Source organism: Salvelinus fontinalis, chromosome 26, assembly GCF_029448725.1.
Source record: "Salvelinus fontinalis isolate EN_2023a chromosome 26, ASM2944872v1, whole genome shotgun sequence".
NCBI lineage: Eukaryota > Metazoa > Chordata > Actinopteri > Salmoniformes > Salmonidae > Salvelinus > Salvelinus fontinalis.
The window spans coordinates 3,683,787-3,702,023 of NC_074690.1; the positions used below are offsets into that span (position 1 = coordinate 3,683,787).

Genomic DNA, 18,237 nt, shown 5'->3' on the forward strand with positions numbered 1-18,237 from the left:
ACGGTCCTGTCTGGTCTCCCTGCATTACAACGGTCCTGTCTGGTCTCCCTGCATTACAACGGTCCTGTCTGGTCTCCCTGCATTACAACGGTCCTGTCTGGTCTCCCTGCATTACAACGGTCCTGTCTGGTCTCGCTGCATTACAACGGTCCTGTCTGGTCTCCCTGCATTACAACGGTCCTGTCTGGTCTCCCTGCATTACAACGGTCCTGTCTGGTCTCCCTGCATTACAACGGTCCTGTCTGGTCTCCCTGCATTACAACGGTCCTGTCTGGTCTCCCTGCATTACAACGGTCCTGTCTGGTCTCCCTGCATTACAACGGTCCTGTCTGGTCTCCCTGCATCTCAACGGTCCTGTCTGGTCTCCCTGCATTACACCGGTCCTGTCTGGTCTCCCTGCATTACAACGGTCCTGTCTGGTCTCCCTGCATTACAACGGTCCTGTCTGGTCTCGCTGCATTACAACGGTCCTGTCTGGTCTCCCTGCAATACAACGGTCCTGTCTGGTCTCCCTGCAATACAACGGTCCTGTCTGGTCTCCCTGCATTACAACGGTCCTGTCTGGTCTCCCTGCATTACAACGGTCCTGTCTCGTCTCCCTGCATCACAACGGGCCTGTCTGCATTACAACGGTCCTGTCTGTTCAAACGGTCTCCCTGCATTACAAAGTCCTGTCTGGTCTCCCTGCATTACAACGGTCCTGTCTGGTCTCCCTGCATTACAACGGTCCTGTCTGTTCAAACGGTCTCCCTGCATTACAACAGTCCTGTCTGGTCTCCCTGCATTACAACGGTCCTGTCTTCAAACGGTCTCCTGTCTGGTCTCCCTGCATTACAACGGTCCTGTCTGGTCTCCCTGCATTACAACGGTCCTGTCTGGTCTCCCTGCATTACAACGGTCCTGTCTGGTCTCCCTGCATTACAACGGTCCTGTCTGGTCTCCCTGCATTACAACGGTCCTGTCTGGTCTCCCTGCAATACAACGGTCCTGTCTGGTCTCCCTGCAATACAACGGTCCTGTCTGGTCTCCCTGCATTACACCGGTCCTGTCTGGTCTCCCTGCATTACACCGGTCCTGTCTGGTCTCCCTGCATTACAACGGTCCTGTCTGGTCTCCCTGCATTACAACGGTCCTGTCTGGTCTCCCTGCATTACAACGGTCCTGTCTGGTCTCCCTGCATTACACCGGTCCTGTCTGGTCTCCCTGCATTACACCGGTCCTGTCTGTTCTCCCTGCATTACAACGGTCCTGTCTGGTCTCCCTGCATTACAACGGTCCTGTCTGGTCTCCCTGCATTACAACGGTCCTGTCTGGTCTCCCTGCATTACAACGGTCCTGTCTGGTCTCCCTGCATTACAACGGTCCTGTCTGGTCTCACTGCATTACAACGGTCCTGTCTGGTCTCCCTGCATTACAACGGTCCTGTCTGGTCTCCCTGCATTACAACGGTCCTGTCTGGTCTCCCTGCATTACAACGGTCCTGTCTGGTCTCCCTGCATTACAACGGTCCTGTCTGGTCTCCCTGCATTACAACGGTCCTGTCTGGTCTCCCTGCATTACAACGGTCCTGTCTGTTCAAACGGTCTCCCTGCATTACAACGGTCCTGTCTGGTCTCCCTGCATTACACCGGTCCTGTCTGGTCTCCCTGCATTACAACGGTCCTGTCTGGTCTCCCGGCATTACAACGGTCCTGTCTTCAAACGGTCTCCCTGCATTACAACGGTCCTGTCTTCAAACGGTCTCCCTGCATTACAACGGTCCTGTCTTCAAACGGTGTCCCTGCATTACAACGGTCCTGCCTGTTAAAACGGGCTCTGGGCTGATCTAGGATCAGGTCTTCATTATCCACAGCTCTGGGCTGATCTAGGATCAGGGCTTCATTATCCACAGCTCTGGGCTGATCTAGGATCAGGTCTTCATTATCCACAGCTCTGGGCTTGTCTAGGATCAGGTCTTCATTATCCACAGCTCAGGGCTTGTCTAGGATCAGGTCTTCATTATCCACTGCTCTGGGCTGATCTAGGATCAGGTCTTTGTTATCCGCAGCTCTGTGATGATCTAGGATCAGGACTTCATTATCCACAGCTCTGGGCTGATCTAGGATCAGGTCTTCATTATCCACTGCTCTGTGTTGATCTAGGATCAGGTCTTCATTATCCACAGCTCTGCTGATCTAGGATCAGGTCTTCATTATCCACAGCTCTGGGCTGATCTAGGATCAGGTCTTCATTATCGACAGCTCTGGGCTGATCTAGGATCAGGGCTTCATTATCCACAGCTCTGGGTTGATCTAGGATCAGGTCTTCATTATCCACAGCTCTGTGCTGATCTAGGATCAGGGATTCATTATCCACAGCTCTGGGCTGATCTAGGATCAGGTCTTCATTATCCACAGCTCTGGGCTGATCTAGGATCAGGTCTTCATTATCCACATTTCTGGGCTGATCTAGGATCAGGTCTTCATTATCCACAGCTCTACAACACTGGGACCCTATTCCCTATATAGTGCCCTACTACAATACTGGGACCCTATTCCCTATATAGTGCACTACTACAACACTGGGACCCTATATAGTGCACTACTACAACACTGGGACCCTATTCCCCATATAGTGCACTACTACGACACTGAGACCCTATTCCCAATATAGTGCACTACTACGACACTGGGACCCTATTCCCTATATAGTGCACTACTACAACACTGGGACCCTATTCCCTATATAGTGCACTACTACGACACTGGAACCCTATTCCCTATTATAGTGTACTACTACTGGGACCCTATTCCCTATATAGTGCACGACTACAACACTATTCCCTACATAGTGCACTACTACGACACTGGGGTCCTATTCCCTATGTAGTGCACCACTACAACACTGGGACCCTATTCCCTACATAGTGCATTACTACAACACTGGGGCCCTATATAGTGCACTACTACAACACTGGGACCCTATTCCCTATTATAGTGCACTACTACAACACTGGGACCCTATTCCCTACATAGTGCACTACTACAACACTGGGACCCTATTCCCTACATAGTGCACTACTACAACACTGGGACCCTATTCCCTATTATAGTGTACTACTACGACACTGGGACCCTATTCCCTACATAGTGTACTACTATATCACTGGGGCCCTATTCCCTATATAGTGCACTACTACAACACTGGGACCCTATTCCCTATTATAGTGCACTACTACAACACTGGGACCCTATTCCCTACATAGTGCACTACTACAACACTGGGACCCTATTCCCTATTATAGTGTACTACTACGACACTGGGACCCTATTCCCTACATAGTGCACTACTACAACACTGGGACCCTATTCCCTATTATAGTGTACTACTACGACACTGGGACCCTATTCCCTACATAGTGTACTACTATATCACTGGGGCCCTATTCCCTATATAGTGCACTACTACAACACTGGGACCCTATTCCCTATTATAGTGCACTACTACAACACTGGGACCCTATTCCCTACATAGTGCACTACTACAACACTGGGACCCTATTCCCTATTATAGTGTACTACTACGACACTGGGACCCTATTCCCTACATAGTGTACTACTATATCACTGGGGCCCTATTCCCTATATAGTGCACTACTACAACACTGGGACCCTATTCCCTATTATAGTGCACTACTACAACACTGGGACCCTATTCCCTACATAGTGCACTACTACAACACTGGGACCCCATTCCCTATTATAGTGTACTACTACGACACTGGGACCCTATTCCCTACATAGTGCATTACTACAACACTGGGACCCTATTCCCTACATAAAGAACTACTACAACACTGGGGCCCTATATAGTGCACTACTACAACACTGGGACCCTATTCCCTACATAGTGCACTACTACGACACTGGGACCCTATTCCCTACATAGTACACTACTACAACACTGGGACCCTATTCCCTACATAGTGCACTACTACAACACTGGGACCCTATTCTCTATTATAGTGTACTGCTACAACACTGGGACCCTATTCCGTATATAGTGTACTACTACAACACTGGGACCCTATTCCCTATTATAGTGTACTACTACAACACTGGGACCCTATTCCCTATTATAGTGTACTACTACGACACTGGGACCCTATTCCCTACATAGTGCACTACTACGACACTGGGACCCTATTCCCTACATAGTGCACTACTACGACATTGGGACCCTATTCCCCATTATAGTGTACTACTACAACACTGGGACCCTATTCTCTACATAGTGCACTACTACAACACTGGGACCCTATTCCCTACATAGTGCACTACTACAACACTGGGACCCTATTCCCTATTATAGTGTACTACTACAACACTGGGACCCTATTCCCTACATAGTGCACTACTACAACACTGGGACCCTATTCCCTACATAGTGCACTACTACGACACTGGGACCCTATTCTCTACATAGTGCACTACTACAACACTGGGACCCTATTCCCTACATAGTGCACTACTTTGTACTGGCGTCAGGCACCGCTGCCGACTTGTTGTTGTAGTAAATCAAACAATTATCAGAATTACTTTTCAACCGAGGAAACATAGTTCACGATTCTGAACTAATGTACCTGTCACAGCCATTTTGTTTCCAGAGAGAGGGATTCATAGAGAAAATCTAGACGTGGTTTTACTCTGAATGTTTACCTCAGTAGTACACTGGTACACATCTGATATTTACATCTTGTTTATATTTTATGCATCGGATTATTAAGTAGGTTTCAACGTGTGTGTGTGTGTGTGTGTGTGTGTGTGTGTGTGTGTGTGTGTGTGTGTGTGGAGTGTGTGTGTGTGTGGTGTGTGCGTGTGTGTGTGTGTGGTGCGTGTGCGTGGTGTGTGTGTGTGTGTGTGTGTGTGTGTGTGTGTGTGTGTGTGTGTGTGTGTGTCTGTGTGCGCGCGCGTGCGTGTGTGTGTGTGTGTGAAAGTCTGCAAGGTAATATCTTAGCTACCAGTTAGAGAAGTCAGCAGAGACTACAGGGATATACTTCCATCAGGCTGTAGCCTATAAATAAGTCATGGGACTGACTTGAGCTGAAATGACAACCGGCGGTGAATAAGTCAAACACTGAAGAAAGATTGTTATTTATCCTGCTGAATAGTTAATATCACCCAGTGTGTTGAGACGAGACGACGAGGGGCCCAATCCACTGTATAGTTAATATCACCCAGTGTGTTGAGACGACGAGGGGCCCAATCCACTGTATAGTTAATAACACCCAGTGTGTTGAGACGAGACGACGAGGGGCCCAATCCACTGTATAGTTAATATCACCCAGTGTGTTGAGACGAGACGACGAGGGGCCCAATCCACTGTATAGTTACTAACACCCAGTGTGTTGAGACGAGACGACGAGGGGCCCAATCCACTGTATAGTTAATATCACCCAGTGTGTTGAGACGAGACGACGAGGGGCCCAATCCACTGTATAGTTAATATCACCTAGTGTGTTGAGACGAGACGACGAGGGGCCCAATCCACTGTATAGTTAATATCACCCAGTGTGTTGAGACGAGACGACGAGGGGCCCAATCTACTGTATAGTTAATATCACCCAGTGTGTTGAGACGAGACGACGAGGGGCCCAATCCACTGTATAGTTAATATCACCCAGTGTGTTGAGACGAGACGACGAGGGGCCCAATCCACTGTATAGTTAATATCACCCAGTGTGTTGAGACAAGACGACGAGGGGCCCAATCCACTGTATAGTTAATATCACCCAGTGTGTCGAGACGATGACGACGAGGGGCCCAATCCACTGTATAGTTAATATCACCCAGTGTGTTGAGACGAGACGACGAGGGGCCCAATCCACTGTATAGTTAATATCACCCAGTGTGTTGAGACGACGAGGGGCCCAATCAACTGTATAGTTACTAACACCCAGTGTGTTGAGACGAGACGACGAGGGGACCAATCCACTGTATAGTTAATATCACCCAGTGTGTTGAAACGACGAGGGGCCCAATCAACTGTATAGTTACTAACACCCAGTGTGTTGAGACGAGACGACGAGGGGCCCAATCCACTGTATAGTTAATATCACCCAGTGTGTTGAGACGAGACGACGAGGGGCCCAATCCACTGTATAGTTAATATCACCCAGTGTGTTGAGACGAGACGACGAGGGGCCCAATCCACTGTATAGTTAATATCACCCAGTGTGTTGAGACGAGACGACGAGGGGCCCAATCCACTGTATAGTTAATATCACCCAGTGTGTTGAGACGAGACGACGAGGGGCCCAATCCACTGTATAGTTAATATCACCCAGTGTGTTGAGACGAGACGACGAGGGGCCCAATCCACTGTATAGTTAATATCACCCAGTGTGTCGAGACGATGACGACGAGGGGCCCAATCCACTGTATAGTTAATATCACCCAGTGTGTTGAGACGAGACGACGAGGGGCCCAATCCACTGTATAGTTAATATCACCCAGTGTGTCGAGACGATGACGACGAGGGGCCCAATCCACTGTATAGTTAATATCACCCAGTGTGTTGAGACGAGACGACGAGGGGCCCAATCCACTGTATAGTTAATATCACCCAGTGTGTTGAGATGAGACGAGACGACGAGGGGCCCAATCCACTGTATAGTTAATATCACCCAGAGTGTTGAGACGAGACGACGAGGGGCCCAATCCACTGTATAGTTAATATCACCTAGTGTGTTGAGACGATGACGACGAGGGGCCCAATCCACTGTATAGTTAATATCACCCAGAGTGTTGAGACGAGACGACGAGGGGCCCAATCCACTGTATAGTTAATAACCCCCAGTGTGTTGAGACGAGACGACGAGGGGCCCAATCCACTGTATAGTTAATATCACCCAGTGTGTTGAGACGAGACGACGAGGGGCCCAATCCACTGTATAGTTAATATCACCCAGTGTGTTGAGACGAGACGACGAGGGGCCCAATCCACTGTATAGTTAATATCACCCAGTGTGTCGAGACGATGACGACGAGGGGCCCAATCCACTGTATAGTTAATATCACCCAGTGTGTTGAGACGAGACGACGAGGGGCCCAATCCACTGTATAGTTAATATCACCCAGTGTGTTGAGACGACGAGGGGCCCAATCAACTGTATAGTTACTAACACCCAGTGTGTTGAGACGAGACGACGAGGGGACCAATCCACTGTATAGTTAATATCACCCAGTGTGTTGAAACGACGAGGGGCCCAATCAACTGTATAGTTAATATCACCCAGTGTGTTGAGACGAGACGACGAGGGGCCCAATCCACTGTATAGTTACTAACACCCAGTGTGTTGAGACGAGACGACGAGGGGCCCAATCCACTGTATAGTTAATAACCCCCAGTGTGTTGAGACGAGACGACGAGGGGCCCAATCCACTGTATAGTTAATATCACCCAGTGTGTTGAGACGAGACGACGAGGGGACCAATCCACTGTATAGTTACTAACACCCAGTGTGTTGAGACGAGACGACGAGGGGCCCAATCCACTGTATAGTTACTAACACCCAGTGTGTTGAGACGAGACGACGAGGGGCCCAATCCACTGTATAGTTACTAACACCCAGTGTGTTGAGACGAGACGACGAGGGGCCCAATCCACTGTATAGTTAATATCACCCAGTGTGTTGAGACGAGACGACGAGGGGCCCAATCCACTGTATAGTTAATAACCCCCAGTGTGTTGAGACGAGACGACGAGGGGCCCAATCCACTGTATAGTTAATATCACCCAGTGTGTCGAGACGATGACGACGAGGGGCCCAATCCACTGTATAGTTAATATCACCCAGTGTGTTGAGACGAGACGACGAGGGGCCCAATCCACTGTATAGTTAATATCACCCAGTGTGTCGAGACGATGACGACGAGGGGCCCAATCCACTGTATAGTTAATATCACCCAGTGTGTTGAGATGAGACGAGACGACGAGGGGCCCAATCCACTGTATAGTTAATATCACCCAGAGTGTTGAGACGAGACGACGAGGGGCCCAATCTACTGTATAGTTAATAACCCCCAGTGTGTTGAGACGAGACGACGAGGGGCCCAATCCACTGTATAGTTAATATCACCTAGTGTGTTGAGACGAGACGACGAGGGGCCCAATCCACTGTATAGTTAATATCACCCAGTGTGTTGAGACGTGACAACGAGGGGCCCAATCCACTGTATAGTTAATATCACCCAGTGTGTTGAGACGAGACGACGAGGGGCCCAATCCACTGTATAGTTAATATCACCCAGTGTGTTGAGACGAGACGACGAGGGGCCCAATCCACTGTATAGTTAATAACCCCCAGTGTGTTGAGACGAGACGACGAGGGGCCCAATCCACTGTATAGTTAATATCACCCAGTGTGTTGAGACGAGACGACGAGGGGCCCAATCCACTGTATAGTTAATATCACCCAGTGTGTTGAGACGAGACGACGAGGGGCCCAATCCACTGTATAGTTAATATCACCCAGTGTGTCGAGACGATGACGACGAGGGGCCCAATCCACTGTATAGTTAATATCACCCAGTGTGTTGAGACGAGACGACGAGGGGCCCAATCCACTGTATAGTTAATATCACCCAGTGTGTTGAGACGACGAGGGGCCCAATCAACTGTATAGTTACTAACACCCAGTGTGTTGAGACGAGACGACGAGGGGCCCAATCCACTGTATAGTTAATATCACCCAGTGTGTTGAAACGACGAGGGGCCCAATCAACTGTATAGTTACTAACACCCAGTGTGTTGAGACGAGACGACGAGGGGCCCAATCCACTGTATAGTTACTAACACCCAGTGTGTTGAGACGAGACGACGAGGGATCCAATCCACTGTATAGTTACTAACCCCCAGTGTGTTGAGACGAGACGACGAGGGGCCCAATCCACTGTATAGTTAATAACCCCCAGTGTGTTGAGACGAGACGACGAGGGGCCCAATCCACTGTATAGTTAATATCACCCAGTGTGTTGAGACGAGACGACGAGGGGCCCAATCCACTGTATAGTTAATATCACCCAGTGTGTTGAGACGAGACGACGAGGGGCCCAATCCACTGTATAGTTAATATCACCCAGTGTGTTGAGACGAGACGACGAGGGGCCCAATCCACTGTATAGTTAATATCACCCAGTGTGTTGAGACGAGACGACGAGGGGCCCAATCCACTGTATAGTTAATATCACCTAGTGTGTTGAGACGAGACGACGAGGGGCCCAATCCACTGTATAGTTAATATCACCCAGTGTGTCGAGACGAGACGACGAGGGGCCCAATCCACTGTATAGTTAATATCACCCAGTGTGTTGAGACGAGACGACGAGGGGCCCAATCCACTGTATAGTTAATATCACCCAGTGTGTTGAGACGAGACGACGAGGGGCCCAATCCACTGTATAGTTAATATCACCTAGTGTGTTGAGACGAGACGACGAGGGGCCCAATCCACTGTATAGTTAATATCACCCAGTGTGTTGAGACGAGACGACGAGGGGCCCAATCCACTGTATAGTTAATATCACCCAGTGTGTTGAGACGAGACGACGAGGGGCCCAATCCACTGTATAGTTAATATCACCCAGTGTGTCGAGACGATGACGACGAGGGGCCCAATCCACTGTATAGTTAATATCACCCAGTGTGTTGAGACGAGACGACGAGGGGCCCAATCCACTGTATAGTTAATATCACCCAGAGTGTTGAGACGAGACGACGAGGGGCCCAATCTACTGTATAGTTAATAACCCCCAGTGTGTTGAGACGAGACGACGAGGGGCCCAATCCACTGTATAGTTAATATCACCCAGTGTGTTGAGACGAGACGACGAGGGGCCCAATCCACTGTATAGTTAATATCACCCAGTGTGTTGAGACGAGACGACGAGGGGCCCAATCAACTGTATAGTTAATATCACCCAGTGTGTTGAGACGAGACGACGAGGGGCCCAATCCACTGTATAGTTAATATCACCCAGTGTGTCGAGACGAGACGACGAGGGGCCCAATCCACTGTATAGTTAATATCACCCAGTGTGTCGAGACGATGACGACGAGGGGCCCAATCCACTGTATAGTTAATATCACCCAGTGTGTTGAGACGAGACGACGAGGGGCCCAATCCACTGTATAGTTAATATCACCCAGTGTGTTGAGACGACGAGGGGCCCAATCAACTGTATAGTTACTAACACCCAGTGTGTTGAGACGAGACGACGAGGGGACCAATCCACTGTATAGTTAATATCACCCAGTGTGTTGAAACGACGAGGGGCCCAATCAACTGTATAGTTAATATCACCCAGTGTGTTGAGACGAGACGACGAGGGGCCCAATCCACTGTATAGTTAATATCACCCAGTGTGTTGAAACGACGAGGGGCCCAATCAACTGTATAGTTAATAACACCCAGTGTGTTATAAATCAAATCAAATTGTATTTGTCACATGCGTCATAAACAACAGGTGTAGACTAACAGGGAAATGCTTCATAAACAACAGGTGTAGACTAACAGGGAAATGCTTGGTAAACAACAGGTGTAGACTAACAGTGAAATGCTTTCCTAAACAACAGGTGTAGACTACCAGTGAAATGCTTTCCTAAACAACAGGTGTAGACTACCAGTGAAATGCTTACCTTCCCAACAATGCAGAGAGAAAGTAAGAGACAATAATAGAAAGATAATTAGAATCAGTAAAAAAATACAGAATGAGTAACTTCATGTTTATTAATGTAGAGATTCAAAACGATCGTGGGTTTTGGGCAATGCGCCATTTAAAGGTTATTTACGTCGACATAACGCAGCTTTTACCGTGAATGTGGTCGTAGCTTAAATGCCTTTTAAGACGTGCATTGCGATTGGATTACGTCTGTACTCATCGGACGGTTCTACCTTGGTGTTAAGATTTGTAAGTCGCTCTGGATAAGAGCGTCTGCTAAATGACTTAAATGTAAATGTAGATTTGACAATGATTTTATCGTTTAAATAAAAACATAACAATGAACTTGTTTAGAAATTAAGATTTAATGTTTTTTTTTTTTTTTTTTTTTTTTACAGGAACAAATATAGGTCTCTCTGTAGTCAGCAGGAAGCATGTTGTGAAACCTTTCTACCTGCTGTTGTTATGGTGATACTATTTATCAAAGTGCAGCTGCCTCTCCTCTGAAACCCCCTGGACGACATGTCATTTCATCACAGGATACAGTTTTATTACTCGTCACTGTATTCTTTACCCGAAAGGTTGGCAGGTCCTCGTTACAGTCGCGTAGATCACATCCTTACCCTCTATTTGTTTACAAAACCCTTGCTCCAACATACCTAACTTCACTGTTCAGATTTAAAATGAAAAGTTATCAAACCCGTTCACAGGGTTGGTTAACTCTAGAGACCCCATTGGGTGCCTACAGAGTTAACTCTAGAGACCCCATTGGGTGGCTACAGAGTTAACTCTAGAGACCCCATTGGGTGGCTACAGAGTTAACTCTAGAGACCCCATTGGGTGGCTACAGAGTTAACTCTAGAGACCCCATTGGGTGGCTACAGAGTTAACTCTAGAGACCCCATTGGGTGGCTACAGAGTTAACTCTAGAGACCCCATTGGGTACCTACAGAGTTAACTCTAGAGACCCCATTGGGTACCTACAGAGTTAACTCTAGAGACCCCATTGGGTGGCTACAGAGTTAACTCTAGAGACCCCATTGGGTGGCTACAGAGTTAACTCTAGAGACCCCATTGGGTGCCTACAGAGTTAACTCTAGAGACCCCATTGGGTAGCCACAGAGTTAACTCTGGAGACTCCATTGGGTAGCTACAGAGTTAGATACGTCAGCCTTTAGTTGTCTGGCTCCAAGTGTTTGGAATAATCTCCAACATAAATGAAGAATAGATGCGTTAGTGTCCCTTGGGCAGTTCAGGTAGCGGACAAAAGGATTTCTATAATGAACCATGTGTTTGTTTTAGTTTTGTGTATATTGTGTTTTATTAGTTTTATATTGTATTTTGATACATATTTTTATTGTATATATAGGGCTCCCTCGTAAAAGAGATACTGGTCTCAACGGTGACTCCCTGGGGCTCCCTCGTAAAAGAGATACTGGTCTCAACGATGACTCACTGGGGCTCCCTCGTAAAAGAGATACTGGTCTCAACGGTGACTCACTGGGGCTCCCTCGTAAAAGAGATACTGGTCTCAACGGTGACTCACTGGGGCTCCCTCGTAAAAGAGATACTGGTCTCAACGGTGACTCCCTGGGGCTCCCTCGTAAAAGAGATACTGGTCTCAACGGTGACTCCTTGGGGCTCCCTCGTAAAAGAGATACTGGTCTCAACGGTGACTCCTTGGGGCTCCCTCGTAAAAGAGATACTGGTCTCAACGGTGACTCCTTGGGGCTCCCTCGTAAAAGAGATACTGGTCTCAACGGTGACTCACTGGGGCTCCCTCGTAAAAGAGATACTGGTCTCAACGGTGACTCCCTGGGGCTCCCTCGTAAAAGAGATACTGGTCTCAACGGTAACTCCCTGGGGCTCCCTCGTAAAAGAGATACTGGTCTCAACGGTGACTCCTTGGGGCTCCCTCGTAAAAGAGATACTGGTCTCAACGGTGACTCCCTGGGGCTCCCTCGTAAAAGAGATACTGGTCTCAACGGTGACTCACTGGGGCTCCCTCGTAAAAGAGATACTGGTCTCAACGGTGACTCCCTGGGGCTCCCTCGTAAAAGAGATACTGGTCTCAACGGTGACTCCCTGGGGCTCCCTCGTAAAAGAGATACTGGTCTCAACGGTGACTCCCTGGGGCTCCCTCGTAAAAGAGATACTGGTCTCAACGGTGACTCCCTGGGGCTCCCTCGTAAAAGAGATACTGGTCTCAACGATGACTCCCTGGGGCTCCCTCGTAAAAGAGATACTGGTCTCAACGATGACTCCCTGGGGCTCCCTCGTAAAAGAGATACTGGTCTCAACGGTGACTCCCTGGGGCTCCCTCGTAAAAGAGATACTGGTCTCAACGGTGACTCCCTGGGGCTCCCTCGTAAAAGAGATACTGGTCTCAACGGTGACTCACTGGGGCTCCCTCGTAAAAGAGATACTGGTCTCCACGGTGACTCCCTGGGGCTCCCTCGTAAAAGAGATACTGGTCTCAACGGTGACTCCTTGGGGCTCCCTCGTAAAAGAGATACTGGTCTCAACGGTGACTCCCTGGGGCTCCCTCGTAAAAGAGATACTGGTCTCAACGGTGACTCCCTGGGGCTCCCTCGTAAAAGAGATACTGGTCTCAACGGTGACTCCCTGGGGCTCCCTCGTAAAAGAGATACTGGTCTCAACGGTGACTCACTGGGGCTCCCTCGTAAAAGAGATACTGGTCTCAACGGTGACTCACTGGGGCTCCCTCGTAAAAGAGATACTGGTCTCAACGGTGACTCCCTGGGGCTCCCTCGTAAAAGAGATACTGGTCTCAACGGTGACTCCCTGGGGCTCCCTCGTAAAAGAGATACTGGTCTCAACGGTGACTCCTTGGGGCTCCCTCGTAAAAGAGATACTGGTCTCAACGGTGACTCCCTGGGGCTCCCTCGTAAAAGAGATACTGGTCTCAACGGTGACTCACTGGGGCTCCCTCGTAAAAGAGATACTGGTCTCAACGATGACTCCTTGGGGCTCCCTCGTAAAAGAGATACTGGTCTCAACGGTGACTCCCTGGGGCTCCCTCGTAAAAGAGATACTGGTCTCAACGGTGACTCCCTGGGGCTCCCTCGTAAAAGAGATACTGGTCTCAACGGTGACTCACTGGGGCTCCCTCGTAAAAGAGATACTGGTCTCAACGGTAACTCCCTGGGGCTCCCTCGTAAAAGAGATACTGGTCTCAACGGTGACTCACTGGGGCTCCCTCGTAAAAGAGATACTGGTCTCAACGGTAACTCCCTGGGGCTCCCTCGTAAAAGAGATACTGGTCTCAACGGTGACTCCCTGGGGCTCCCTCGTAAAAGAGATACTGGTCTCAACGGTGACTCCCTGGGGCTCCCTCGTAAAAGAGATACTGGTCTCCACGGTGACTCCCTGGGGCTCCCTCGTAAAAGAGATACTGGTCTCAACGATGACTCACTGGGGCTCCCTCGTAAAAGAGATACTGGTCTCAACGGTGACTCCCTGGGGCTCCCTCGTAAAAGAGATACTGGTCTCAACGGTGACTCCTTGGGGCTCCCTCGTAAAAGAGATACTGGTCTCAACGATGACTCCCTGGGGCTCCCTCGTAAAAGAGATACTGGTCTCAACGGTGACTCCCTGATTAAATAAATAAAGATTAAATTATTAAATCGTAGCCTTAGTTTAGTTTTTATTTCTAAGCTGGGTGATCTAGCACAATGACAGCAGTAGCAGCAGCTTGTATGTACATGCACTAAAATGTAATTTTCCAAAGGCATGCAAATAGGATTGCATTCCAAATGGTCCCCTATTCTCTACATAGTGCACTACCTTTGACCATAGCCGTTCCCTAACAAAGAAAATGCTGTGTTAAAATGTAACTAAATTTGGGTTCTTTGGTAACCCAGTGCTGGGTAAATATTGGACAGAACACACGCCGGGTTATTTTGAACCAGCCATATGGGTTGCATGCATAAACACAACATCTTGGGGTTTTGGGATTACCCAAAACTTGGGTTAATTTAATCATCAGTTGGGTATGCTGGGATGACCTAGCTGCAGGGTCTTTTTTGAATGTTATCCTTCGGTTATTTTCAGGAAGCGTGGCTTATTAGGGGCTTGGCTTTCAGTTAGATCTTATTGGCCACCCGCGATAGTAAATGTCAGTCCGGTGTATCGTGTTAAAGAGATTCTCCAGTGCATTTGTCCAGTAGTTCTGAAAGTAGCGCTCACGAGCCAAAAGTGGTCCCCGAAAATTGCGTACTACCTCACACATGTGCACAATGACACTGCCCTCTCTCTTCCTTTGCTGTGTGTGCATTCTTGCTAGCTAGGCTCTGAAGATCATTAGCTAGAACTCAAATTGCTAGGGGTCTGGCCCGCGTGGGGGGAACATTTTGGGAAAATGGCACAGCAGAGATTCAGTCACTTTCAAACTAGGGATTTGGTGGCTAATTGAGGTAAGACAGTAAGTCTGCTCCTAGAATATGCATGTATGAACCACACATTGACACATCCAGCACAGAGCATGTCTTTAAGTTTACATACTGCAAATTAAATTGTTCCTTTTATTTTGTATTTTATACATTCTACTAGAAAATAAAGATTATTTATGACATATTATAATAAGGTGGTATCTATTCTAGCAATTGGATTTGCATAGGCTTTTAGGGAACTTGTACATTTCTGTAAACCTCATTGAAGCTCATGTTCAAATTTTACATGTGATAACAACAGAACAGATGAACAGTAATGACCTTTACTCTCACGGGTGGCTGAAAATAACTATCAGAATGCCAGGCCATACTAAACTACGCCTCCAGTCTTCGGATCTGACCCGCTGGGTCATATCTCAATAACCCAGCACCAATAACCCAACATTGCTCTTTGAAAAAATAATAAAATCAACCAAACAACCCCAAAAAAATTTTGAATGTGGGAGTAGGAGGCCATTCAACAACTGCCTCCGCACATATGCAGAAAAGTTATTCAGTTGCTATTTTCCTTGTCTCCTTACATTTAAGTCATTTAGCAGACGCTCTTATCCAGAGCGACTTACAAATTGGTGCATTCACCTTATGATATCCAGTGGAACAGCCACTTTACAATAGAGCATCTAAATCTTTTAAGGGGGGGGGGGTTAGAAGGATTACTTTCCTTCTACACGTTTACAGAGTTGAACGTTCCCAGAGTTGAACGTTCCAACATATAGACATAAAAACATACATTTTGCATCGTAAATGACATCATGAAACAGTACTGTTGGTTTCCTTTGTTTCCTTTCTACCAGTACAACTGAGTAGTCTGACTTCAAGCTTCGAAAGGAACAAACAGTAACATCAAGTATGGTCAACTTAATAAGAAAATAGTTTTACCCGAGTATTTACACAAACACAGAATATAACAAATTATATGTAATGCAAAATAAACAAAAAAACGTAAACAGACGGAACATTTTGTAAAACCTTCATGTTCGGTACAAGTATTATAATAACGGTTTTAACGTTTTCTTTCAATAACTCAAAACGGTTTCCATTATAAGACTAAAATATATATATGTATTGTATACATATTACACATATATCAGCTGGAACTACGAGTAAATCAAGTACAGGCACCTCTGATGACAATGTTTTTGATGATGTCATAGTTGTTGTTACATTCCAGGTCATTTTCATTCCAGAGTTCTAAGTTCCAGTTATTTTTCTTCCTGGTTGGTCAGCTGGTGCTACAGGGTCTCAGCCCCCCATTTACAACTCCTTCCTACGAAAGAGGGGGGGGGGGGGTCTGAGGTACCCAGTCTGGACAGGCTCAGGGAGGAGGAGAGGAGGAGGAGAGGGAGGAGATTAGGAGAGGAGGAGGTGAGGGAGGAGAGGAGTAGGGAGGAGCAGATGGGAGGAGGAGAGGGTAGAGATTAGGAGAGGAGGAGGTGAGGGAGGAGAGGAGTAGGGAGGAGCAGATGGGAGGAGGAGAGGAGGAGGAGAGGGAGGAGAAGAGTAGGGCGGAGCAGATGCGAGGAGGAGAGGAGGAGGGGAGGGTAGAGATTAGGAGAGGAGGAGGTGAGGGAGGAGAGGAGTAGGGAGGAGCAGATGGGAAGAGGAGAGGAGGAGGGGAGGGTAGAGATTAGGAGAGGAGAAGGTGAGAGAGGAGAGGAGTAGGGAGGAGCAGATGGGAGGAGGAGAGGAGGAGGGGAGGGTAGAGATTAGGAGAGGAGAAGGTGAGAGAGGAGAGGAGTAGGGAGGAGCAGATGGGAGGAGGAGAGGAGAAGGTGAGGGAGGAGAGGAGTAGGGAGGAGAGGAGGAGGGAGGAGCAGATGAGAGGAGGAGGGGAGGGAGGAGAAGAGGAGGAGAGGAGGAAGAGAGTTGAGCAAGTTAAGGGAGTAAAGGAGGACAGGGTAATGGGCAACGATTCTATCATGCAGGCTCAGGGAGGAGGAGAGGAGGAGGAGAGGGAGGAGATTAGGAGAGGAGGAGGTGAGGGAGGAGAGGAGTAGGGAGGAGCAGATGGGAGGAGGAGAGGAGGAGGGGAGGGAGGGAGGAGAAGAGGAGGAGGGGAGGGAGGAGGAGGGGAGGGAGGAGAAGAGGAGGAGGGGAGGGAGGAGGAGAGGAGGAGGGGAGGGAGGAGAAGAGGAGGGAGGAGCAGATGGGAGGAGGAGAGGAGGAGGGGAGGGATGAGAGGAGTAGGGAGGAGCAGATGGGAGGAGGAGAGGAGGAGGGGAGGGAGGAGAAGAGGAGGAGAGGAGGAAGAGAGTTGAGCAAGTTAAGGGAGTAAAGGAGGACAGGGTAATGGGCAACGATTCTATCATGCAGAAGACGATGGTTCCAGTCCTGTTCCTGTTCCTGGTCCAGTCTCGTCCAGCTCCAGCATACAGGTGGCTTCAGTCTTACTGGTCCCAGTCAACATGGGGAAGGTGAACCTCCGCACGGTGACATCGTGCCAGCCTCGGGGGGAGGAGGAGGGAGAACGGACTGCCCAGCGGGAGGGGGGGCGGCGGTTGGCTGGCCTCGCCGGACGCAGGAAACACGACTCCAGGGGTGGAGCCACCGGGGAACGAGGGAGGTCCTTCAGGAGAGGAGGAAGTAGATGTTAGCAAGAGAGGGGGAGACAAAATAGGCTTCCTATATTTCTATATTCAACGTTTTTTTAAATTATGATTATTTTAATAATTGAAAAAAGACAAAGGAAGACAGAAGAAAAGAAGTATGAACAAAAGTAAGTTTGACTAAAACAGGAAAACAAACAATGACCACAGTATAGGTCTACCAGGAGGTGAAACACCACGTGGAGGAACTACAGTGTGATGAAACAGGTGGAGGAACTACAGTGTGATGAAACAGGTGGAGGAACTACAGTGTGATGAAACAGGTGGAGGAACTACAGTGTGATGAAACAGGTGGAGGAACTACAGTGTGATGAAACAGGTGAAGGAACTACAGTGTGATGAAACAGGTGGAGGAACTACAGTGTGATGAAACAGGTGGAGGAACTACAGTGTGATGAAACAGGTGGAGGAACTACAGCGTGATGAAACAGGTGGAGGAACTACAGTGTGATGAAACAG

General features: G+C 48.4%; 1 protein-coding gene across 3 annotated transcripts in view; it reads right to left on the reverse strand.

The window, feature by feature from the left end:
- Positions 1 to 15,196: 15,196 nt before the first annotated feature.
- Positions 15,197 to 18,237, reverse strand: part of LOC129823556 (microtubule cross-linking factor 1-like) — a 162,492-nt gene continuing 159,451 nt past the window's right edge. For 2 of the 3 annotated variants that reach the window (XM_055882382.1, XM_055882383.1), the window contains exon 17: positions 15,197 to 17,738. In XM_055882382.1, the coding sequence (XP_055738357.1) occupies positions 17,478 to 17,738 (261 nt within the window). In that variant the 3' untranslated portion in view covers positions 15,197 to 17,477. The remainder of the gene's footprint in view (positions 17,739 to 18,237) is intronic. The other variant, XM_055882384.1, reaches the window with a different exon arrangement.